Genomic DNA, 26,504 nt, shown 5'->3' on the forward strand with positions numbered 1-26,504 from the left:
CTGCAGCTGGACATTCTCCGCTGTTGGGACAAGCGGACTTACTCCTTGCACAGGTTGGTAGCCCTGTCGCCACAGACAAGGGGCTCCCTTCAGTGGTGGCTTCGGCCCCTCTCTGTCCCAGGGACGCTCCTTCCTGGCCCCGTCCTGGGTGATCCTCACCACGGACGCCAGTCTAACTGGCTGGGGAGCAGTGTATCTCCACCACAGAGTGCAGGGCACTTGGACTCAGTCCGAATCAGCCCTCTCGATCAATGTGCGGGAAATCAGAGCTGTGCTTCTAGCTCTCTTAGCCTTTCACAATCTGTTGGCGGGCAAGCACATTCGAGTCCAGTCAGACAACGCGACTGCGGTTGCCTACATCAATCACCAGGGCGGGACACGCAGCCGCCTGGCAATGTTGGAGGTTCAACGCATCCTTCAGTGGACGGAGGACTCCAAGTCCACCATATCTGCAGTCCACATCCCAGGCGTGGAAAACTGGGAGGCAGATTATCTCAGCCGCCAAACCGTGGACAGCGTCGAGTGGGCTCTGCATCCGGCAGTGTTTCGGACAATCTGCCGCAAGTGGGGCACTCCGGAAGTGGATCTAATGGCATCCCGGCACAACAACAAGGTTCCAGTTTACGTGGCTCGCTCCCACGATCCCCAGGCCATTGCAGCGGACGCGCTGGTTCAGGATTGGTCCCAGTTTCATCTGTCTTGCGTGTTTTCCCCCTCTATCTCTCTTGCCCAGAGTCCTGCGCAAGATCAGAATGGAGGGCCGTCGGGTCATCCTCATTGCTCCAGACTGGCCCAGGCGAGCTTGGTACCCAGACCTGCTCCATCTGTCCGTAGAGGTGCCGTGGCATCTTCCGGACCGTCCAGACCTTCTCTCACAAGGTCCGTTTTTCCGCCAGAATTCTGCGGCTCTCAGATTGACGGCGTGGCTCTTGAGTCCTGGATCCTGACGACTTCTGGTATCCCTCCTGAAGTAATTTCCACTATGACTCGGGCCCGTAAGTCTTCCTCGGCCAAAATCTATCACAGGACTTGGAAGATTTTCCTGTCCTGGTGTCGCTCTTCCGGCCATGCTCCTTGGCCTTTTTCTCTGCCGGCCCTCCTGTCCTTTCTACAGTCCGGTCTGCAGCTAGGACTATCCCTCAATTCCCTCAAGGGACAGGTCTCGGCTCTGTCAGTATTGTTCCAGCGGCGTATCGCCCGGCTGGCTCAGGTGCGCACCTTCATGCAGGGCGCATCTCATATCATTCCGCCTTACCGGCGGCCTTTGGATCCCTGGGACCTTAATCTGGTCCTCACGGCCTTGCAGAAACCCCCTTTTGAGCCACTTAGGGAGGTTTCTTTGTCTTGTCTTTCACAGAAAGTGGTCTTTCTAGTGGCCATAACTTCCCTCAGGAGAGTCTCTGATTTGGCTGCTCTCTTCGGAGTCACCTTTTTTGGTTTTTCATCAAGACAAGGTGGTTCTCCGTCCGACTCCGGACTTTCTTCCTAAGGTGGTCTCTCCTTTCCACCTTAACCAGGATATTTCCCTGCCTTCCTTTTTGTCCGGCTCCTGTTCATCGCTTTGAAAAAGCGTTGCATACTCTGGATCTGGTGCGGGCGCTCCGGATCTATGTGTCTCGCACCGCTGCTCTTAGGCGGTGCACCTCTCTTTTTGTGCTGACCTCAGGTCGGCGTAAGGGCCTCTCGGCTTCTAAGCCGACCCTAGCTCGTTGGATTAGGTCGGCCATTTCCGATGCCTACCAGAGTATTCAGGTGCCTCCCCCGCCGGGGATCAAGGCACACTCGACCAGAGCTGTCGGTGCCTCTTGGGCTTTCAGGCACCAGGCTACGGCTCAGCAGGTCTGTCAGGCTGCCACTTGGACTAGTCTGCATACCTTTTCAAAGCACTACCGAGTGCATGCTCATGCTTCGGCAGATGCGAGCTTGGGCAGACGCATCCTTCAGGCGGCTGTCGCCCATTTGTGAAGTTAGGTTTCGCCTACTTCTCAGTTTTCTGTTTATTCCCACCCATGGACTGCTTTGAGACGTCCCATGGTCTGGGTCTTCCATAAGGAACGATGAAGAAAGAGAATTTTGTTTAGTTACCGTAAATTCTTTTTCTTATAGTTCCGTAATGGGAGACCCAGCACCCTGCCTGTTGGCAGTTTTCTTGTTCCGTGTTTTCACCGGCTGTTGTTGTAGACAGAGGCTCCGGTTGTTCCGGTTCTTGCTCTATTTCTACTTGTGGGTGGCTGTCCTCCTTCAGCTTTTGCACTAAACTGGCTATAATTGGTTATCCAGGGGGTGTATATGCTCGGAGGGAGGAGCTACACTTTTTAGTGTAGTACTTTGTGTGTCCTCCGGAGGCAGAAGCTATACACCCATGGTCTGGGTCTCCCATTACGGAACTATAAGAAGAAGAATTTACGGTAAGTAAACAAAATTCTTTTTCTTTAAAAATTTGACCACAAAGCAGCTGGCTGTAGAAACAAATAGCTTAAATTCCCCACATCTCTATAGTGCCACTATTTCTGTTGACTTGTTAGCCATTATGCAGTGATTAATGGTTTTACCTGCACATCACCGCTGCATAGAGATGGGCAAACCTGCAGATGTGTGGCGGGTCCGGCTAGACTTGCATATTAAGTAAATAGAACAAACCCTTTTTCTCCAATATATTAACCCTCAAAACACCCTGCAGGTACGACGGAATCCACACCACAATGCTCCTGACTCTGCTACATCCTGAGGTCGCAGTTTGCCGTCACATTTGGTATCTGACAGATTGCTGTGGCCAGCAGGGCACACTGTCGCTGCTCTCACTGCTGCAGCGCCATCAGTAAGTTCACCTGAGGTCACAGCTGGCTTTTTCCATGGTAACCCAGCTGTAACCTCAGATGAACTCACCTGAGGTGAACTTGGCCTAATCCGGCATGGAGTTCACTGTGCATGTTGTGTATTTGGGTGCAGAAATTTCTGCACCAAAAAAAGCCAAACACTGCATTTTTGGTGCATTTTTCTGCCACATTATGCAGTCTTGGTGCAAAGATTTCTGCAACCAAATACTCAACATGTGCACGTAGCCTAATCTGGCATGAAGTTCACCGTAAGTCACAGCTGGGATACCTTGGGAACCGACAACTATGACATGACGTCAAGTGAACTCTGTGACGTCATAGCTGTGGCTTTCAGTGTGCCCTGCAGGCTGCAGTGTTCTGTCCCATTTTCTAATGTGACCGCCAGGGCAGTAGAGTTTGAGTCGTGGAGTCTGAGCTCATTTTTGTGGAGTCGGGAGTCGGTTTTAAAATGCACCGACTCAGACTCCTAAAATATATAATAAATCGGGGACAGTAGTGCAAAGCAGAATGAGCTGAATATTTTACTTAAATTATAAGCATTATACTAAATATTAAGTGTAAAATGTATTGTAGTAAAATGTGAACATTAGACATTTAATTATTTTTATGATACAATAATCAAGATATTTGGATAGAACATAAAATATATTTATTGGAATACAACTTTAGAACACAAAACTAATTGTAAATATGTAATACAGTGTATGTATGTATGATGTGGTGTGGATTAGATTGGATCCGCAAGGGTTTTTTAAGGGTTAATTTGTAGGAACAGGGTTTTTTTTTTGTTTGCAGATTTTTTTTTTTTATTTTTTTTTTCCCTGCAGAATTTGGTGCATTGTGGGCACAGCAATTCCAGATTCTTATAGACTTTGCTGGGGGATACGTTTTTCCTTGCAGTATTTTAACCCCTTCAGCCCCCGGGCACTTTCCGTTTGTTTTTTGCTCCTTTTCTTCCGAGAGCCGTAACTTTTTTTTTTTTTTTTTATTCCGTCAATCTTGCCATATGAGGGCTTGTTTTTTGCGGGACTAGTTGTACTTTTAAATGAAACCATAGGTTTTACCTTTAGTGTACTGGAAAACAGCAAAAAAATTCCAAGTGTGGAAAAACTGCAAAAACAGTGTGATCGCACAATAGTTTTTAAGATGTTTTATTCAGTGTTCACTTTATGGTAAAACTGATGTATCTATGTGATGCCTCAGGTCGGTGCGAGTATGTAGACACCAAACATATATAGGTTTACTTGTATCTAAGGGGTTAAAAAAAATGCACATGTTTGTCCAATAAAAGTGGCGTACGTTTTGCACCATTTTCCGAAACACGTAGCGTTCTCATTTTTCTGGATCTATGGCTCAGTGACTGCTTATTTTTTGTCTCGAGCTGACGTTTATAATGGTACCATTTTTGCGCAGATGCTACGTTTTGATCGCCTGTTATTGCATTTTGCGTAAAACATGCGGCGACGAAAAAACGTAATTTTGGCGTTTGGAATTTTTTTGCCCCTACGCCGTTTAACAATCAGAATTGATTTTATATTGTGATCGGGCATTTCTGAACGCGGCGATACCAAATATGTGTATATTTATTTTTTAACCCTGTAATTTTCAGTGGGGTGGAAGGGGGTGATTTGAACTTTTAGGTGTGTGTGTGTGTGTGTGTAAGGGGCTATAGCGATCAGCTGATCACTATCTGCTGATCACAGCTATACAGCTGTAAACAGCAGAAAGTCACTTTTTTTTTCCCTCTGCTCCCGGCCGTGGAAAAACGAAAGTGAAACTTCGTAGCTGCAGGCGTCATCACATGACCCAGTGCTACGATGGCAACCACCGATAGTCACGTGATCACGCACGTGACTTCCGGTGGGGGCGGCGGTAAGTAAAAAACATGGCCGCGCGCATTTAGATCTTGCTGCCAGACTTTGGCACAAGATTTAAGGGGTTAATGGCCGCGGGTGGAAGCGATTTTCCACCCGCGGCTAGCAGGCACACATGTCAGCTGTTGAAAACAGCTGATATGTGTGCCGACCGCCGCCGCCTGCCCACGGCAGGGGGCGGGGCTTAACGGGACACGATCCACGACGGATAGATCTGTCCAAGGTCGTGAAGGGGTTAAAATCTGCAAGAAAAATGCAGCATGGGCACACAGCAGTGTGTGTGTGTGTGTGTGTGTGTGTGTGTGTGTAAACTGTACTGTGTCAAAGACAAAATGCATCTGTTTTGATTCCCCAGCAAAGTCTGAGGTCAGAATTTCCATCCACACATTGCTTTTTTAAATTTTTTTTTTTTTTTTGCAGCATTTTGTTTGACAAATATTTTGTCAAAATCGTTGGCTAAAGAAAAGCAGCATGTCACTTCTTTGCATTTTTGTGAACAATTTCCACCCATTGACTTATCAATCTCAAAAACGCAATGAGAACTCAATCAAAACGCATGCATTTTGACCGCGTTCTTTTTGTCAAACGCATTTACATTTGTCAAGTGTGCAGTTTAGTTGGCAAGCCAGAATTCAGCGTGTGGTCATACCCTTATACTTATGGGTCCGTGCTCTTTCTGTAGACCTGTAATCTGACTCGTGCAGCCAAGGATCTATTAAGACTTGCACATGAATGTGTCTCGTGGTAATGGTGTAGGTATAGCCATCCGTGCAGGATGCTAGAGTTTCCTTTATGTTGCATTACTAGTACCCAGGATGTTTGCTAGTATATATGGTCTTATGACTGCATCGGTACAAGTGAAATATTTAATTTGCATTAGTGCCCAAAACTACAACCCAAATAATGCCGTAGCAGCGTGTGGATATTATAGCGTGGTGAAAGTTAGCAGGGGAGTCACAATTTGTACATATGTTGGCATATAACCGTATCAAAACCTCTTCACTGCAGTGTTTTGGACAGCAGGCTATTATTTTGGGTGCATCTTTTCATAATGTGTCCTTCACCTTTTAGCTCTGGTACAATGGCTTGGAAAGTCTGCTGGTGGTTTTCCTATTACACAATCTTTTTTTTTTTTCCTTAATCACGTTTCAGCAGAATAAAGGTCTGTTCTTTTTAGAAATAAATAAACATGGCCCTTTTTTTTTTTTTTCTTTAACCTTATGCTGCATTGTCTACATATGGTCTTTCCTCAGCTTCTACTCCTATTCCCAGCTAGTGCAGATGAGCCATTGTAAAGACCTAATGTGTTTTGCTACCAGAGGAACAGGATTTACAGCGTCTATACAATATTCATGTCCACTAGGCTGGAATTTGTAACATGTGGCCAGAGGCTTAGGCAAATGGAGCCTAGTGATGGTGATTAGATATATACTGTATATGTGCACATTGTAGTTTCTTAGAGAATGTTTTTAGGCTTGAAATTCAAGGAATTTGTGGTTAAGGGCTATGAAATCTAAATATATGCTTGCTTAATAAGGGTTTGACAGTAAATGCTTGTAGAAATTTCCTCGATAATGGTAACCTCCTTTCATTGCATAAAGGTTTGTCACAACTCATTACTACGGTGTTTGGGCCCTACTGATCATTATATCTAATGTGGTGACCCTCCTTTAGTGATTACTGACCTATAGGACAAGGGGAACTTTAGCCAAATTCATGCACTCTATCTCTGAAGAATCCTAATTTTTGCAAAGGCTTGTTCACTGATCTACATAATAATAATAATAATAATAATATTATTTTATAGAGTGCGATTGATTCCATAGTGCTGTACATGAGAAGGAGGTTACATATATATGTACGGTATTCTGTAAGTTACAATAGACAGACTGGTACAGAGGGAAGAGGGCCCTGCCCTTGCGAGCTTACATTTTATAGGATTTTGGGGAGGAGACAGTAGGTGGGGCGTCAGCTCCGCACGGTGGTGGGGCGGCATTGGTTGTAGGAAAAAAAAAGAGAACCCTGTTTGTCCATTTTCACACCACTATGAAGTCAAATAGCTGTGGGTGTTATGCAGACACAAAACTAGGCATTCATATTCCCGTGTACAGAACACAATCCCTATAGGGTGTTAGTTTAGTTCTGGAGATCCACATTCATTAGAGGAAAACCTGATCAAGTGAATGCAGCCTGAAACTGATATGACATGGGTAACTTCTGTGTGAGTTATGTCTCTCGTAGACTGGAGTCCGATCCTGGGGGGGGAGGGGAATGGAGGCATCTGTTAAAAGAAATGTATGAATAGCCCCCATTGACTGACTTGTATGTATGTTGTCAAGAAAGCACATGGATGAGAAAAGCATAGTGCAGTGCTTGGGTATCTATCTTAAGGCTATGTGCGCACGTTGCGTAAATACATGCAGTTACGCTGCGCTTTGTAGCGCAGCGTAACTGCATGTGTCCTGCGTCCCCTGCACAGTCTATGGAGATTGTACAGGGGCCGTGCGCACGTGGCGTCTTAGAGCGCAGCACTTCGGCTGCTGCCCGAAGCGCTGCGTTCAAGAAGTGACATGTCACTTCTTCCGTGCGCTTTGCCGGCAGCTCCTGCTCTGTCTATGGCAGGAGCTGCAGGCAGAGCGCATGGAATCGGCTTTTTTTTTCTACGGACATTTTCTGCAGCTATTTGAAGCGCACGTGTGCTCTTCAGATCGCTGCAGAAATTTCTGCAAGGCTAGTACGCAACGTGCGCACATAGCCTAAGTGTCATAAACGTCAATGGAGTGGCAGGACCAATGTGTGTGTTAGAAGAAGCTGAGTAAGTGGCAGATCAATGCTCTTGAACGGGGGCAGAAGTGGCACATTCTGACAGTGTGGCAAAACTCCAGGAGTGAGTGACTATTGGGAAATGTTCTAATAAATCTACTTACACTGCTGGTGAAATAAGTATTGAACATGTCACCAATTTTCTAAGTTCTGTAAATAGATTTCTAAAAGTGCTATTGATATGAATTGCTCGCCAGATGTCAGTGACAACACACAATCCACACAGGCAAAGAAATCCAACCATATTCATGCCTCACTTCTCCTGAAGAGATATATCTTTTGGGCCTGGATCAGAGGTGTGGGTTGGTTGGGGGGGGGGGGGGTACTAGAACACCGGCCTTCCTCCACTGCTCCACTTCTCCCTCATGGCAAGGACACGCCACTGTGGCTGCATACATGTTCATGTTGTCGCTGCCAGGACCTGTCCATGCCGGGAAGATCTCCCAGCAATGTGCTTAAGGTGCACACGTTCCCTGGTTCTTAAAGGGGCAGCACATGCACAAGTTAGTACATGGGCAGGTCCCTGTTCTTGACCCAGTCACATTAGCCTTTTTCACTTAGTGGTGTACTCACTCACCAGTTTTGGCCATAATGGCTGTCTTTAGGCTATGTGCCCACGTTGCGTTCTGTCCCTGCAGAAATTTCTGCAGCGATTTGAAAAGCACACGTGCGCTTCAAATCGCTGCAGAACCGGTCCGTAATGAAAAGCCGATTTCATGCGCTCTGGATGCAGCCCCTCCCATAGACAGAGCGGGACCTGCATCCAAAGCGCACGAAAGAAGTGACATGTTGCTTTTTAGAACGCAGCGTTCTAATACGCCATGTGGGCATGGATTAGGCACAATCTTCGTAGATTGTGCTGGGGACTCAGGACGCATGCAGTTACAATGCACGGTGCAGATCGCAGCGTAACTGCATGAAAATACGCTACGTGGGCACAGAGCCTTAGAGGGCACTCCAAATAAACATTGTTATACAATGTGGTCAGTGTACAGCTTGTATCGGTTCCATAGCTTCAGTTTTGTACCATGAAGATATGACAACCTTTTAAAGTCTTTTTGAGAAGTTTCCTCGAGTATAAAGTGTGTGGTGTGTGTATGTGTGTGTGTGTATATATGTGTGTGTGTGTGTGTGTGTGTGTGTGTGTGTGTATATGTATGTATGTATGTATATGTATATATATATATATATATATATATATATATATATATATATATATATATATATATATATATATATATATATATATATATATATATACTGTAAATTTTAGAATGCTCTCAAACTTTAATAAAGTATGATCGAGAAGCCTCTGTGCCTTGCAAAAAGAGGAAGAATGAATAAAATAAAGTTAGGATAACTTTTTTTTTTTTGTATGGTTGTGTACACTTTATTTGATGTGTGACCTTACTGGCCCTTACATCTTAAAACCACTAATTATTGTGTGGATATAAACAAAAAAAGAAACACCCAAACTGTGCACAATACTTTCTTCTGAGAAGCCACGTAACCACTCTTTGTTACATATTCTGTCAGTTTAGGACTGTGGATCAGAACCTTCTTGCTATTCAGCACGTTATTACAGAAATGGAATTTCTACAACCCCGCCATGCAGGAGATTACTCCTATGCAGATCTTTTTTTGGAATTTAATTTTCTGATTATGAAAACAGAAGATAAACAAACAAAAAGCTCTATTCACATCTTGTTTAGAGCATAAATGCCAGGAATAGCTTCCATAGCAAATGTATATTGAGTGGCATTAATTTATTCTTTTCATGTTTTTTCTAGTATTTAAGGCGCTGCAAACTTAAAGGGAACAAATCACCAGGTTTTTCGTGTATAGATAAGCTAAAGCCAGTGATATACTGGCACTATCAGGCAGATGCTATACATACCTGTAGTGGTCAGCTCGGATGTTTTTAGGTTTTGAAATCCAAGAAAGTAAAGTTTTATAAAATCACCAGCTTCTTGAGTGACAGCAGCTGAAGATCAGATAATATATTCATAGTTCTCCCCTCCCTTTGTTAGAATTAGCATAAGTATTATACAAACGATTCACTTTGCCTCTTGCAGGACCTGTGTGAGGTCATACCCATGTGACCAGAAGAGGCGGGGCCTCAGCCAACAAAGCTGGATACAAGGTCACATGGGTATGACCTCACACAGGTCCTGCAAGAGAGAAAGTGAATCGTTTGTAGAATACTTAGAATTAGCATAACAGGGGGAGGGGATAACTATGAATATATTATCTTATCCTCAGCTGCTGTCAAGAAGCTGGTGATTTTATAAACTTTGCTTTCTTGGATTTCAAAACCTAAACATCCAAGCTGACATAATATTATTATATTTTATTATAATTATTTTATTATATTTTATATTTTTTTATTTAATTTAATTTTTTATTTTTTTTTTAATTTTATATATTATCCTGGTGATTGGTTCCCTTTAAAGGGATTGTCCTAGCTTGCAACAAGTGTGCATATTGCAGATATTTGACCACCTGCTCACTGGGGAATATCAGGGAATTGTGACCTGCTGTTATAATTCGGCAGTCATGTAGTGACCGCAGACTTTTGCAAGCCTTGACAACCCCCTTTAATAAAAGATGTTACAAGCCTAGCGTGCATCAAGAGCATGGATGTCTGTAGATATACTTGGCACATATGCTAAACACATACACATGGCAAATGGTGTAAATTCACCCTAGAATCTGTATCTTGGTTGCTAGCTGTTTTCTGCTACTTAAAGTAATTGTCATAACTGGACCATTTGTGTACAGCAGGGCTTTATAACCTTCTTCATCTTGCATGCCATATTTTTGTGAACTGTATTTATCCTGGAAAAATTAAGTTAATCTCACTAGTGTGTTCATGCCTTCTGTTTTTATAACTGAATTTCTTTCATACAGTAACTTGGTGCCAGCTTCCCTATTCTGGCTTAAACTATTACCTTGTTTGCCAGCGCTATCAAATGCCAAGTTGCAGCATATATACATTTTGCAACAATCTGTGGTTTGAGTAAACATCTGTTCTTGAAAATGGACACTGGCTAGTCTGGATAGAACATCACTCCCTCCCAAAAAGTACTTTTAAAGGAACTTTTTTTTTTAATAAATTAAGACTAGATGATGTTTTTTTTTTTTTTTTTTTTCTCTTTGACCGTGGTGAAAATTTATTCAGACACTGACAGTGGGGCAAACTATAGTTCTTTGCACTCTGCGTTTCCCCCCCCCCCCTTTCCATTCTAAATTAGTATAGTTAAATAACGGTGTGCCTGATTATACACTACTCACAAAAAGTCAGGGATATTTGAGTTTTTGTTGAAATTGATCCTAAAATGCACATTTTATGTGACCTTCTGAATGCACAACTGTTCAATGTTTTACTACTTTTTACTTAAACTTGCTGTTCTCTAACAAGGAGCTTAATGGCAAAATTCACAATAGGTGTTTGATCCATAAATCACGCAATACATTTTTGGGTTCAATTCGAATTGGTATTTAACCAGTCCTTCTCATGCTGGTCACATTTTGAAATGAGACCAAGGTTGCACCTAACAATTGAGGCTTGTGAGGCTTCAAGCAAGATGTTCAGACAGAAGTGGTCACTGAGCTTAGTGTCATCAGCAGGTTGTTACAGAGACTGGAAGAGTCACATAGTGTGTGATGTGGCCAAAGGTCATCCACTTTAATGACCGCTTCATAGTTCACAATGTCCTTCAGAACCAGATAATGACTGCCACACAACGCCAGGCACATTTAAGGGAGGTGAGAGGCCCCCAAGAGTCCATCAGACAATTTAAAACGGTTTACCTCTGTGTAGTCTGCGTTCTAGACTACCTGCACGGGTTCCTTACCACACCACAAGGCTCAGGCATCGTTGTCTTGCTGGGCGAGGGGCCAGTGGACCTCAGTTCTGTTCACGGATTCAATTCACACTGAGCAGAAATGATGGCCACCAACTATGTTGAAGACATCAAAATGAGCGCAATGCATCAGCTACTGTTGTCACCAGACGAGCCTTTGGTGTGTGACAGTGTGGGCAGATGTCTCGTCAATACTGAACTTTCCTACACTTGGGGCTTGTCACTGTACCATTCCCAAACTACTTGAATACCCTCATTAATCCAGTTATTGTGCCTCTGCATGAACAACACAGGCTTAATTTCATCCTCGTGGACGACAATTCTCCAGCTCATCGAAGTGACATCATTAGAGAATGGCTGCTGGAGACTGGCAGTGGCCTACACTTTCTCCAGACATAAATCCCATGGGATTAGCTGAGTCGCTTTGTAGAGGATCGTAACTCAGTATCCCAGAGCCTCAACCTTAAGGGCCACCGTACAAGAGTGGGATGCCATGCCTTAGTATACAGGCACTCCACTTGTGAACCGTATCGGACATCGTTGTCAAGCTGTAATTGATGCTCAAGGATGCATGACAAGTTGAGACATTTGACATTTTGGGGGGTATATCCACCACTTTTTTTTTTTTTTTTTGGCTTCATTAAACTGCTAAGAGGAAATCCCCATTGCCTGCTTCTACTTAAATGCCCTTTTTCATGAACAAATCACTATAGCATGAACTTTTAATGTAACTTTTTTTTTTTCTTTTTTTTTCCTTTTGCGGGGTTGGGGGTGCCATGTTTGCCCTCCTGAAAGCACATATACTAAACTTTTTGTGTGAGATATATAATTATTTACATTTATGGGGAATTTGTAATGTGGGTCTGAGAGTAAAAGTGAACAAGTGCTGCTTCACAGGATCGAGCCGCTCCAGGCATTCTCAGCTTAACACTTTTATGTAGTCTGCGTAATAAGTCTAGTACTGTATCAAAACATTCTGAACAATAACGGCTGAACTTAGAAGATGATCTGTGAAAAGTTCAGGGAAGGGGATGACTTTCATTGACAGATCACTTGATGGTGTGATATCACTGTGCAGAATAGTTTATAGGCTAAAAAATGGCTTGGATAAATGAGACTGGAATTAGAAGGGAAATATCTGCTGTAATCCAGGCCACGATATTATGGCATGATGGAGCAGAAAACTAGTAACTAATCTATATAGTTCCCTGGGAAGATGAGACCTATCTGCCATAGTTCATCAGGCTGCAATATATTTTATTACAGTGGATGCCCAGATGCTGCTTCTACAATGGTTTTATGGATGTGAACAGTGAGGGTTAAAGGGAACCTGTCATCAGAAATTTACCTGTAAACCTAAATGTTTCCCCCTCTGCAGCTCCTGGGCTGCATTCTAGCAATGTTCCTATAGTTTTTGTGGCCCCTTTTATAACAAAATAAGTACTTTATAAACTTGTACCTTTTTCGTATGCAAATTTTGAAAATTTATCCATGGGGGCGGGCTGCCTGGTGTCGGTTACTGTCCTTCTGCCGATTTACGCCGCCCCCGAACGCTGAATTTCAAACCTCAGGACGCTGCTGGTGGTCCCACGCATGCGCTGTGCGACTGTAGCGGTGCACTGTGTGCACGTGTGACCGCTGGTGATTCTTTGCGCGGGCACGAGGTTATGGGCGGCGCTGTGAGTGTCATCAGCAAGTGCCGCCCATAATCTCGTGACCGCACTTTCCCCTTTTGCCTGCTGCGTTCTGCGCAAGCGTCTCCTTGTAACCTGTGGTGGCCTGATCCGCTCCTCCCATCTATTTCCTGCTGCGGGGCAGGATGGGAAGAAGGTGACGTCGGATCATTTGGCCAGCGCTTGCGCGGAACGCAGGAGGCAAAGGGGAGAGCGCGGCCACGGTATTATGGGCGGGCACTTGTGATGCAATCACAGCGCTGCCCATAATATCGTGCCTGCGACCACGTCACCAGCAGTCCTCGCGTGCACGGGACCTCGGGCGCTGTGGGAGGCGTCCTGATCTATGAAATGAAGCAATGGGGGACGGCGTAAACCAGAAGGAGGGACAGTAACCGACACCACACGGCCCGCCCACATGGAGAATTTACAAGAATTGCAGACAAAAAGGTACAACTTTATAAAGTGTTTAATTTGGTTTAAAAGGAGGCACAAAAAGTTCAGGAACCTTTCTAGAATGCAGCCCAGGAGCTGCAGAGGGGGAATCTTAGGTTTAAAGCTAAATTTCTGATGACAGGTTCCCTTTAAAGGAAACCTGTCATGTCCCCATGCCCTCCAACCAGGCAGCAGTCATGCCTGGATGCCCAAATTCCCTGCCTAATAATCACTGTACGCTATTCAGCATTATGAATGGTTTGGGGTTTTGTTTTGTTTTTAAAAAACAAACAAAAAAAACACAAACTTAAATCTCATTTGTCCCTATGCTAATTAGGACCCGGACTTCCAAGAACTGATGTCCTGGAAATCTTGCGCATGCGTGCGGATTGCTTTGGCTGAGTCGGTGTGCCTTTTGAAGCTAGGTGTGGCTTCCCAGCTTCATTAGGCGCACTGTACATGATTGGAAGATAAGAAGAGGTGCAAATGAGCAGTCTTCTGAATGTCCGGTCATGCACCTAATTAAGGCTAAGTTCACATTTCCGTTGATTTGTATCAGTCACATGCGTCGCTTGACGCATGTGACTGATGCGCTGTTCAACGCTGTACAACGGATGACAAAGAACAGAATTCTTTGTCGGATTCCGTTGTGTGCGGGGGGCGGAGTTCGGGGGCAGAGCCGAGCGGGGGGCGGGGCCAGGCGCTGAGGATGTCAGTGGAAGTGCTGCGGTCTGCATGGCTGGGGACAGGTGAGTGTATCTGTGAGTGAGTGTGTGTATGTGCATGTATGTATGTATGTATGTGTGTGCACATGCAAAGTGCGGGAGGGGGCGGAGCCAGGCGCTGAGGATGTCAGTAGAAGTGCTGCGGTCTGCATGGCTGGGGACAGGTGAGTGTATGTGTGAGTGTGTGTATGTGCATGTATGTATGCATGTATGTATGTATGTATGTATGTGTGTGCACATGCAAAGTGCGGGAGGGGGCGGAGCCGAGCGGGGGGCGGGGCCAGACGAGGGTGTCAGTGGCAGTGCTTGTCTGCATGGCTGGGGACGTGTGTGTGTGTGTGTGTGTGTGTACATACATGTGCGGAGTGCGGGAGGGGGCGGGACCGAGCGGGGAAGTGTCGGCCTCCCTGCACACGTAACCAGCCTAAATATCGGGTAACAGCAAAGCACCCGATGTTTACCTTGGTTACCCGATATTTACCTTGGTTACGGGCCTACACCGCTTAGCGCTGGCTCCTTGCACCGTAACCAGGGTAAATATCGGGTAACCAACCAAAGCTGGTGACGTGTGCAGGGAGCCAGAGAGCATGCGCAGCGAAATCCGACGGATCTCGCTGCTCAAAAAAACGTTACATGCTGCGTTCCCCCCGCCCGGCGGTCAGTCGTTCCACGACTGATCAGTCGGGCGGAGGGTGCAACGCAGCATCATCAGTCACAATCCGCTGCTCATACAAGTCTATGGGAGCAGCGGAATCCGCTAAACGGATTCCGCTGTTTACAAGAGCAGCGGATTGTGACTGATAGATTTTAGCGGAAATGTGAACTTAGCCTAAGCCGGGAAGCGTCCACCCAGCTTCTGGGGCGCATTAACATGGCCAAAATGAGCCTTGAAAATTGTCTTTTAGCTGGCAATGACGCCGGCTTGTGGAAATCATATCATATGCCCACAGGGGCATAACATGGAACTATTGCCCCTTAGACTAGGCAAGGCTACAATTATCATGCGCACAGTGAGGTTTAGAAGTGGGTGTGGATATTTTTTTTTTTTTTTTAATTTACTGACCTGTGGATGCTGGAGACTTTCCCTTTTCTTCTCTGCTAGATGGCATCTGAAGCCAGGGTGGCTCTGTGCATGGGCTGTGACATCCGAAGTGGGTGAGCTGATCTTCTATGTCTTAGCAGTTATGTTTCCCCACGTTCTCCTGACAGTCTGACTTTCTTCCCCAGCTTGTGACAAGCCGGTTGGGGATTCCCTCATACACCAAGCAAATGAGGAATGATCACACTTTCTTTGTAACTAGTTTTTTACACATCTTTTCAGGGTAGAGTCCTATTATTCACACGTATTTAGCTTCTTTATACCAGAAACCTTGATGTGAAATACACGAAGTGTAATCCATTCACATATGCTTCCAAACCCATGACTCTCAATCAAGAATTCTAGATTAATTTGCGCTGCTAGAAGGCTTTCATAATTCAAGGCCCAGTACTTCTCACAGTAGTCACATTCTGCAGAACTGTTTACCCCACTTATTAAAAAAGGAACTTTTGGATGAAGCAGATGACTCACAAAATCTGCATGCTAAGACTGTTTTTGTATGAAAAGAAAACAAAAAAATAAAAATTGAGCATAGAGGTCACAAAGCATACTGATGTGAGCCTGTGACTAGTTACATGTCATGCTAACTTCCTCCTCTACTAATGCTCATCTAGTTTCATAATGCTAGGAAAAGCGAGACGGGGAATCTTATAAGGATGCAATTATTCCAAATATATGTCCAAGCAGTGTTAGGTCTCAAAATTGATTATTTTTTTTAGTCCTAACGCAGTAGTACATCAAAACCCCTGGAGCCCTCCCATCTGTTCATATATATATTACACACAATGTTTTTAATGAATGGGTCTTTTCTCCCGAGCAGCACACTGAGTCCCATAGTGTAGTACGTGTGCCTGTCTGGCTTGTGCCCAAAGTCTTATTCACATGTCAGTGTTTGCTTTTGTGCGGTCCCTGTTTTACAACGACACACACTCATAGCTTTATGGGACTATTCACACTTCAGTTAGGCTCCTGATGTAGTGCAAGGTATCTCTTTTTTGAGAATATGCTTGATGCTTCTTTTTCAAACGTTTTCCAGTTCGCAAGAGTTGGAATATCACCATACACATTACATGGCTGACCAGTTCCATCACAATTGGTGGGTTCATTCCACTTTAATCTCTGTAGCAAAGATTTCCCCAGGGTTATCAGGCTAGATGGCTTAAAGCTTTTAAAGGGTTATTTTCAAAATAAGCTATTCATAGAGTAGTGGATAACTTGCTAATCTCTGGGGTCTGACTACTGGGACTGAAAATCAGGGCTGTGGAACCTCTTGGCTTTCGCAGTCCTATAGATGTGCATTTAATCTCCACTGTATTCAAAGCTGGATTTTGCAGAACAGGATTCCAAAGCCCAAATTCAATATTGTTGGGGGTCGGAGGGATCAGTCACCCCACTAGTAATCATTGCTCAAGGCATAACTTTAATATTTTAGGAATAATAAACCTGAAAAATAAAGAAAATCCCAATTCTATTGGAGTGACCAGATTTGATGACGACAAATGTCTTTTTAAATCTTTGTTTGCCTTGCCACTTAGCTGACCGACTTGTGAAAGAATTTTTTTTTTTTATTTTTTTTTGCCTGTTTGCAGTATCTGTTTTGTCTTTTGACCTGAAAAAATCAGCAGTTCTCTGTAATATGTTTCAGGGTCTTGTTTGCTACTCTTGGCTGGTGCTTTTTCTTGTGCAATCTCAGCATGTTGACATTTAAAAAAAAAAAAAATGGTTAAAAGGTGGAGGGTGATCAATTCAGTCAGAAAAGACTGGGGGTGAGAGTTTGTTTGCAGACTGCGATTACATGTGCGTAACAGGATGCACCACAAAATCTGCAAATTTAATTTGGCAGCAAGAAAAGGCAAGTGGCACTACTATGCTGTATTTCTTACAGATTTTGGTGTGGCATTTCACACAGCATTGAAGATAGTCAGGACATTCCACATCCTACATCTGCAATGTGTATAGAAAAAGCATCAAATGTAAACAATGTGGTCTTCAGAACTTGTATATAATATATATGACCTAAATTGCCTTGTAGTTTAGGAAATGGGAAGTCTAGGGAGTAACATCTTGTTTGGGACTGTCTGACAATCTTGAGAACAAATGTGCTTGGCTTTCATTGCTGCCAAATGTGCACTTGTTACTTTTGTAGCTGTTAAAGGTAAGGTGTTGCGTTTTTTTTCTTTTTTTTTTTTTTTTTTTTTGTATGCATAATTAGTGATTTATGGAATAAAGTATTTCTAATACAAAATTAAATTCACTATTTATTTAGTTTTTAATTCTAGCTTTACTGAAGCACTGGGGGCTGCCATCTTGGATTTGCTGTGCATAACGACAGTTACTCACCTCCTTTTATGGCAGCCCCCAGTGCATAGACTGTTGTCTGACTCCGAACCTATACTTTACACAGAAACAGCGTCTGCTGTCATCTGGATGCGCCCCCTGGGCTGTCCAGATCACAGCAGAGGGAGGAGATCAGTGCCATCTTTCTGGAGGTCACAGCGTATGCTGTGTGTTCCACTTTCCCCCTGTCACCTGCCAGGATGGATGGATGGATGGAGTACCACTGCCTGGCAGTGATTGCACTGTAACTGATCCTGGCGTGCTGCTCACCAGGTCTGAGGCATGCGGCATTGGGAAACAGGGGAGCACTATAAAGCTGGCCTTGGTGACACTTTACACATTAGAATCACTTTAAAAAAAAATAAATCATTGTTATACAGCGCTAACATATTCCGCAGTGTTTACATACATCAGGAATGCTGTCCCCATTGGGGCTCACAATCTAAATTCCCGATCTGTATGTCTTTGGAGTGTGGGAAGAAACCGGAATACCCGGAGGAAACCCATGCAAACACTGGGAGAACATACAAACTCCTTGCAGATTTAGTCCTTGGTGGGATTCGAACCCAACACTGCAAGACTGCAATGCTAACCACTGAGCCACCATCAAAATGGCTCCGCACTGTGATCCTAAACTTCATTCTTTCATCCTTTTGGAAATGCCTAGATTGGGAGGGGGAGCTGTGGCATCACACAGAGCAGATTCTGCCCACTTTTACTGCAGTTCTAATGTGAGCTAGTTCTACTGTATCTCTACAGGAGTTCAGCAGATGTGCCCCCTAGTGTTTAAAAGGGGAAAATATCAAACTTTTTAAAATCTTATTAGATTTTTAGTAATTAAAAACAAATATTTATACATAGCATTAATACTTTATATTTTTTTCAGTTATTGAAAATATATATATTTTTTTTATTTTTTTATTATACACCTTTTCCTTTTTAAGGTGCCCCATCAATATCTGTGGGATAACCTGACCCTCTTCTGTTGTAAAGACAAACTGGTGCCAGAGAAGTCTGGCCACTAGAGATGAGCGGACCTGAAAGTTTGGTTTGTCCGGATTTTAGATATTTTGGTTTAGAACTTGTACTTGACCTGAACCCACTAATTGGTCACTAATTAGGCAGTTCAGGTCTCTGTCCACATGCAGCCAGCCATAAGGTTTGTGTGTGTGTGTGTGTGTGTGTGTGTGTGTGTGTGTGCGCCCCTTGGTTTTGCTAATCTTTACTCAAAGCTGCTTTCTCTTCCTACTGCAAACTCCCAACCAAGTTAGGCTGCTTTCACACTACGTTTTTTTTTTTTTAACATGCGCCATGAACGTTTTTTCGCTGTAAGAAGTGGATCCTGTGTTTACAAAGAAAAACAAATGTGTTATTTTGCAGGATCCTGTCACTTGAAGTTTATGGCCGGGCATTGAAGTCATGTGATCGGGAGTGAGGGAAACTGAACGTGATAGACTGGGAGCCAGCATCTGACAGCTGCAGACGCTGGTAACCAAGGTAAATATCGGGTAACCAAGCAAAGCACTTCGCTTAGTTACCCGATGTTTACCTTGAAGTGCTTTGCTTGGTTACCCGATATTTACCTTGGTTACGAGCGTCCGCCGCTCTCAGGCGGGAGAGAGAGACTGATCACGTCAGGCTGGTTTCTGGGCATGCTCAGTAGAGCAAGCAGGATCCTGTCTATCAGCATGCCAGCGTTCACATGCAGTATAGTCAGGATCCAGCAATTTGCAGTATTTGGACGCAGCTCAAAAACGCTACAAGTAGCGTTTTTGAAAAAAGTTAAAAAAAAACCTGCAAGTCGCTGGATCCTCACTATAACGCACGCAAACGCAGGCGAATGCATGTTGAGTCCATTGCAAATGCATTGAAATGAGAACGCATTTGCACTGGATCCATTTTTGCGTTAACATGCATCATGAACTTTTTTTTTTTTTTTAAAAAAAAAGTAGTGTGAAAGCAGCCTTAGATGTTGATGTGAATGGTGTATTCAGAGATGGGAGTCGGTCGAGTGAGCTCGGTGACCACTGCATCCCATGTAATTCAGCCCCCCCTTCCAAAATCTCCATGGAAAGTAGTAATTCCTTCAATCACATTGAAGAAAAAAACCAAACAGCCCAATAACTTGTATTTGAAGAAGCCCTTTCCACAAGGCAGGCTCCTGCTGCGTCTTACACAGCTTGCTCACTTAACTAGCAATACATTTTAATGTAGTTTTTCAAAAATTAAAAAAACAACTTTAGGATTTCTATTGACTTGTTTAAATGGCATAATGAGGGGTGGGGAGGAGAATCTGAAAATAAAAAATAGAATTGCGGTTTGTCATCCCTCCCCCAAATGAAAGAGAACTTGACAGGTTTATAAAACAAAACCAAGCCCTATTAATCTGCAGGTAATAGTGTTCTGCAGCTGCCCGACGCCCTCCGAGCCCCACTGCCGGGAGGAAATTCTTCGGCTTCATAAAAGCACGGCCATAACGGCTTCATTCTATAGTGAGCAGCGGCTGTGAACTTACTAGGTCCTCATTGAAGAACGCAGTAAAAACAACCCATCAAACAACGGTGGAAATGCTTTATCTTTTTAATTTATGCTCATCTCCCCATTTTTGAGCTCATAAATCTAAATTCGCAATGTGTGGGAATGGCAGACTTTCTATAGCCTATTCACATGTGAAAAAGGCACTTTAACAGTGTGAAGGCATCTGCACAACTGTATAACTTTAGGCACTAACAACAGGGTATTGTGACGCATATAAAATCCAAATTTTCTTCCTTGTAAAACAAGACCTCCTATAGCCACATAAAGGGAAAAATAACCTTGTGTGTGTTGCAGTCTGTGGGGCTGAGTAGCCAGCGATGGCATATGGGTGTGAGCCAAGGGCGGGACGCTGCTGGTGGGGGGGTGTGTGCTTATGAATGATCACGGCATACCACATAATGACAACTGGCTGCTATTATTGGTCCTCATGACTGTGGCATGACACAGAAATATAGCTTTCGCCAATAGCATTTTAAGTACCCAGCAGATCTGCCGGGTGACACGCCACTCATGCAAACTAGTTTCATTGTCAATATTTCTTAAGGGCAGAGTTCTGCTTCACATTCAGTGAAACTTGGCCATAACCTTTATATATACGTATATGAAAAACCTGGCTGATATATGCTGCTATACACTATACGATGTTTCATGGATGGGACTTGAAGGCTGCCTCTCAGAATGTCCCTGCTTCAGCTTTCATTTTAGTCTATTCTGTAGTATTTGGGCTATAGGTGCTCACAAAAGTAACATGATTTTTACACCTCTTACCACCTCCCCAATGATCTGCTTTCATGTTTACCTGTCCTGTTCTCTTGATGGATAGACCTTGATATGTGAGTGCTGAAGGGTCACCAAATGAAGCACAGATGAACCTTGAACATTCTTAAAATAGATACAGGAAATCTGCTAACTTCTTTTGGCTTTTTGGCTTATGCTGGGCTTTCTAACATTTGCACAGCGTACTAGCGATGGCACATAGAAACCATAGGGGGACCCAGGAATCGCATAGCAATATTGCATCCAATATGCTCAAATGAGGTTTCACAGTTGTAAATCTTTCCAAATGTGTTTTGGATCTTTTTTTTTTTTTTCTGTGGCTTGTAAGATGCGGTGACTCACATGTACTTCAATGCAAGTCACATGTTACTGATCGTGTGTGTTTACAGCTTTAAAATTGTCACCATATTGCCTCTCTCCTGGAAGATTCACCCCTCTTCATTCTTTTGGGCTTACTCCTAGTCCTGACTGTAGCAAGATGCTAATAAAGACCCTGCAATCAACAGAAGAATGTGCAGAGTATCTCTAAATTTGTGGATGTTATCTAGATATCCCAATTGTCGATACAAAAAAACCCTCCTGTTTTGACCTTGCACAGCATTAGATACAAATTTGTCATTAACATTTCACTTAAAATATGAAGGCTAAGGTGTTTTTTTGCAAGGGGGTGGGACTTTTTTTTTTTTTTTTTTTTTTTTTTTTCTGGACAGAACACATGCTGCTTGTTCCATGAGCAGGGTGTATCATACTGGCTGTATGATTTCAACTATGTATGTTTAACTCTGAAATGCTACGGTGCTTCCCCGAAGATGAGATCTCCCCTGAAAATAAGACCTAGCAGGAGTTTTCAGGGTGGCTAAAATGTCACTCCCCTTCCCCTTCCAAAATAAGACTTAGTTGCGGGTCAATAATAAAGTGTTCATGCAGCGGTAAAGAAAGTTAAATACTGCAGGAAACTTCATTGTATACACACTCCCAAAAGAGAAGACCCCGCGATCATACTCACAGGAGCAGAGGAGTGCGTCAAGGTCCTGCGGCGGAATACACACACACATACATTAACACACGAGAACACACACACGCATTAACACATGAGAACACACACACATTAACACATGAGAACACACACACATTAACACATGAGAACACACACACATTAACACATGAGAACACACACACACATTAACACATGAGAACACACACCCACATTAACACATGAGAACACCCACTGCAGATCACATACTCTCCACATCCAGCGATATCACTTGCTTGTCAGCAACGCTGTGCAGTGGAGCTTCTAGGACCTGTGGGTCCAAGGCATCATGTGACTGTGCAGTGGGAGCTTCCAGGACCTGCAGGTGGAAGCAAGTGGTAGGTATCACTGTGTGTGTGTGTGTGTGTGTGTGTGTGTGTGTGTGTGCGTGTTTTGCAATATCATGTGTATACATGCTAAATGGTGTGTCGGCCAGACGCGGAGGACTGTGCAGCACACCTGCTGGGAATGCCCGCCGGAGGGGTGTGTGTGTGTGTGTGTGTGTGTGTGTGTATATACTGCGTGAATCATACCTGCTGGGAGCCATACAGACGCCCGGGTCTGGTAAGTATGATGATCCTGGGAAGAGTGGGAGTTGCTTTTTTGGGGGTGTAAACTTACCCCCAACCATGTCTCATTGAGAATAAGGCATCCCCTGAAAATAAGACCTAGTGCTTTTTTGGGGCGGCAAAAAAAAAAACCCCTCTTATTTTCGGTGAAATGGTATACCATTTTAGAGCGAAACCAAATCTACTTTAAAAACTGTAGGACTGAGCTGCATGGAAGTCTAGTCGGACAGGTGGGTCCCTGCCAGCTTTTTACGTGTGTGTTCGGTATTACCACATCTATACCAATCCCAAGACTGGATCACTGTTTGTTACTCGTGTAAAACTAATAGGTCCTTGTCAGTGGAATTTCCTAAATGTTGTAGAACCACCACCCTGTTGCATTAGAGTAGCTCTTGTAGGACTGTATCATGCTGGTAATGCTTCATGCACTGAATGAATGGAAAATATTGTGAAAGAACCTTGATGGACACTGGGTTATAAGAAAATAACTTGACTCTGCTGCCTGATGCTCAGTTACTCTACATGTGGATAGTGTCAAATTCCCAGTCACATGTAAGTTTAGTTTGTGGCAGATTTTATTTCCCAGACTCTAATCTACCTCCTAGGGTATGTGCGCACGCTGCAGATTAAGTGCAGAAATTTTCTGCCCCCCCCCCCCCCCCAAAAAAAAATACCTCGCACCTATTTGCAGAAACGCACCCAAAAAAGCGAAAAGAAAAAACGAAAACCCGCATGCTTTTGTTTAAATCAAGGCCTGGAAGGGCAAAAATACACACCAACAATTGACATGCTGCAGATTTTGTTTCTGCACCCAAAACTGCAAGGAAAAAAGCGCGTGCACAGCCCTTCAGCATTCTCATTGAATTTGCTGGCATAAGGATAGACCTGCAGATTTGGGCAACAAACTGCACCAAAAAACCCTCAGCGTTTGCACACAGCCTTAAGGGGAATCTGTCACCAGGTTTTTGCTACCTCATTTGAGAACAGCATGCTGGGGGAAAAAGACCCTTAATCCAACGTTGTATTACTTTGCTAAATCTAAAAAGTCGGAACCGCTGCACCCAGTAAGCTGAGCTTAGAAAGCTTCCTCCTCCCAAACCAAGCTCTGTCTATTGACTTTATATACAGTGAGGAGCTGCTAAGAGACACAAGGCAATGTAATCCAAAAATGATGAGGTCCTGAAGCTAAAACAAACATAGCAAGTAAACAGTGTGATAATAGACACATAGCTGACGCTATCTCACCCCCTACAGCATGATGTCTTCAGATTTACACAGAAAAATCTGACTTTCCCCTTTTAAGGATCACACATGTCCTGTCTATGGAGTTTCAGCTGCATCTAACTGAACGGGGCACAGCTATAGAACCACACAACTTTGCAGGTTTGAAACTATTTATGGAAGATAACTACCATGTGTTCTGAACATTGTACATCCATTTTAATTAACGTTACAATAAATGTGATTGTTCTCCTGCTCTCCCATTAATAATATATACTAATTATTATTTTTTTTTTTTTGCAGAATGTCCGTATAGATCCCAGCAGTGGTTTTGCTTATGAAATGTGGCGGGATCTCCCAGTGCCCTTCTTCATGTCAATCTACGTTTTTGAAGTGATGAATCCTAAGGAAGTTGTTTTGGGAGAGAAGCCAAGGCTTGAAGAACGTGGACCTTTTGTTTATAGGTACAGATGTGTTTGTAATGACTTTAGCAGACCATTATACACTAATTGACAAAGATATGTGCACATACTTTAGGTCCTCCCAAAATGTTGCATTGCCCTTTTTTTTAGTTTTTTTTTTCACATCACCTCTGACTGGGGGATAATTTTTCCATAACGTTTATGACCAATTTACCCATCTTTATTAACTTTCAATTTAAGCAAAGTTGTTTATTTCACCACCAGAATAAAACAAATTTGGACCACGACAGCTAGAAAGACTTTAAATTTGGTCTGTAGACTGTATCCCTGTCCTGTACATGGCCGTTAAGTCTGTGGCTGGAGACTGCCAGCCTTCATGGGAGTTTGTAATGGATCAGAGCAGCTGATCAATCTCCAGCCTGCCAGTCAAGTCTACTAAAGTGTTTCAACTTCGTCTCGGGGCAAATACTTGCATAACACCAGCTTTGGACTCTGGTAATGGTCCATATATGATGACATTTCAGAACAGTTCACTTCTCTCCACACTCCCCTTCCCCTCACTTTTTTTTTTTAATGTTCTTATTTATGAAGTGCCCTTGTTATACCAAACCATTTAGGTGAGACTTGGATGGAGTGCTTAAGTGGAAATAGTTAGCTTGTGTTGGAGAAGACACATGGTGGAGGAGAACTAGTTGGCATGGGATTATACAAAAGGGCTAGAAAGTACAATGAGACTTAACCATGGCTACAAATAAAATCCTAAAAATACACTTCATTTAGTATGCTTTTTTGACTTATAAAGATATAGTGGGTGATTTATAAAAGTGCATTTAAATCAACCCCCCCCCCCACTTTCATTGTCTGCTCTTAAACCAGTATGCTTTTTCTTCACTGATTTTGGCTTAGAATTTTGTGTAGTTACATACAGCAGGTGAAATACGTTTTGAACACTTCACCAATTTTCTAAGTAAATATATTTCTAAATGTGCTATTGACATGAATTTTTCACCAGATGACTGTAACAACCCATCCAATCCACACATGCAAAGAAATTAAACCATAATGTCCATAAATTAAGTGATGTGTATTGATGAGCAATGAGCCAGGGAATATGTATTGAACCCATGAAGAAAGGTGCAAAAAGCAATGTAAATTCATGACACCAACTGAAATCTCGCAATTAAAATTCAATCCTGCCACTTAATGAAAAATATTTGCCAGTTCAACTGAGGGCCTACAAAAAGGTGACTCATTACCAAGGTGCGACATGAGTTTTCTTATGATGGGTAATGGTCATGTCGCACATGACAGCGACGACGTCGCTTCTAAGTCACCATTTTCTGTGACGTAGCAGGAACCTTGCTAGCGATGTCGCTGTGTGTGACATCAGCAACGACCTGGCCCCTGCTGTGAGGTCGCCGGTTGTTGCTGAATGTCCTGGACCATTTTTTGGTCGTTGCTCTCCAGCTGTGAAGCACACATCGCTGTGTGTGACACCGAGAGAGCAATGGACTGAATGTGCAGGGAGCTGGCTTCTGCGGACGCTGGTAACCAAGGTAAATATTGGGTAACCAAGCAAAGGCTTAGTTACCTGATATTTACCTTCGTTACCAGCATCCGCAGCTTCTTGAAGCCGGCTCCCTGCACACGTAGCCAAGGTACACATCGGCTAACTATAAGTAAAGTGGTTTGCTTATTAACCCGCTGTGTACTCTGGCTACGAGTGCAGGGAGCCAGCGCTAAGCGGTGTGCGCTGGTAACCAAGGTAAATATCGGGTAACCAAGCAAAGCACATTGCTTGGTTACCCAATATTTACCTTAGTTACCAAGCGCAGAATCGCTTCCATGCATTGCTGCTGGCTGGGGGCTGGTCGCTGGTGAGATCTGCCTGTTTGACAGCTCACCCGCATCCATGTAAGGAAGCAACAGCGATCCTGATAAGGTCAGATCATAGTTGTGATCGCTGCTACGTTGCTACGTGTGACCTTGGCTTAAAACCAGTGAGTGGACTCGAGCTTCACAACCTTATTGTAGCAAAACGTACTGATGGCATTGGTTGCAGAAGAATTCTTAAACAAACTACTGAAGGCTCTGTTGGGGCCAGAAACAAGCTGACTGGGTGCTCGCCACTAGAATTCAGACTGAGCAAAATGATCAGAAGAGTTGTCAAAGCCAATGACCACCTGTGGAGAGCTACATAAAGACCTGGAATCAGCAGCTACAAGTGTTCTTTTCTTTAGCACTAGAAGTCCCAGAGAGGGGTCATTTTAACATT

The 26,504-nt window shown here is 43.7% G+C and overlaps 1 protein-coding gene across 3 annotated transcripts in view; it reads left to right on the forward strand.

The window, feature by feature from the left end:
- SCARB1 (scavenger receptor class B member 1) overlaps nt 1-26,504 on the forward strand; it is a 124,451-nt gene that overhangs the window by 41,800 nt on the left and 56,147 nt on the right. For all 3 annotated transcript variants that reach the window (XM_075322506.1, XM_075322511.1, XM_075322499.1), the window contains exon 2: nt 24,111-24,271. In XM_075322506.1, the coding sequence (XP_075178621.1) occupies nt 24,111-24,271 (161 nt within the window). The remainder of the gene's footprint in view (nt 1-24,110; nt 24,272-26,504) is intronic.

The sequence above is a fragment of the Anomaloglossus baeobatrachus genome, chromosome 1, assembly GCF_048569485.1.
Source record: "Anomaloglossus baeobatrachus isolate aAnoBae1 chromosome 1, aAnoBae1.hap1, whole genome shotgun sequence".
In the NCBI taxonomy this organism is placed as follows: Eukaryota; Metazoa; Chordata; class Amphibia; order Anura; family Aromobatidae; genus Anomaloglossus; species Anomaloglossus baeobatrachus.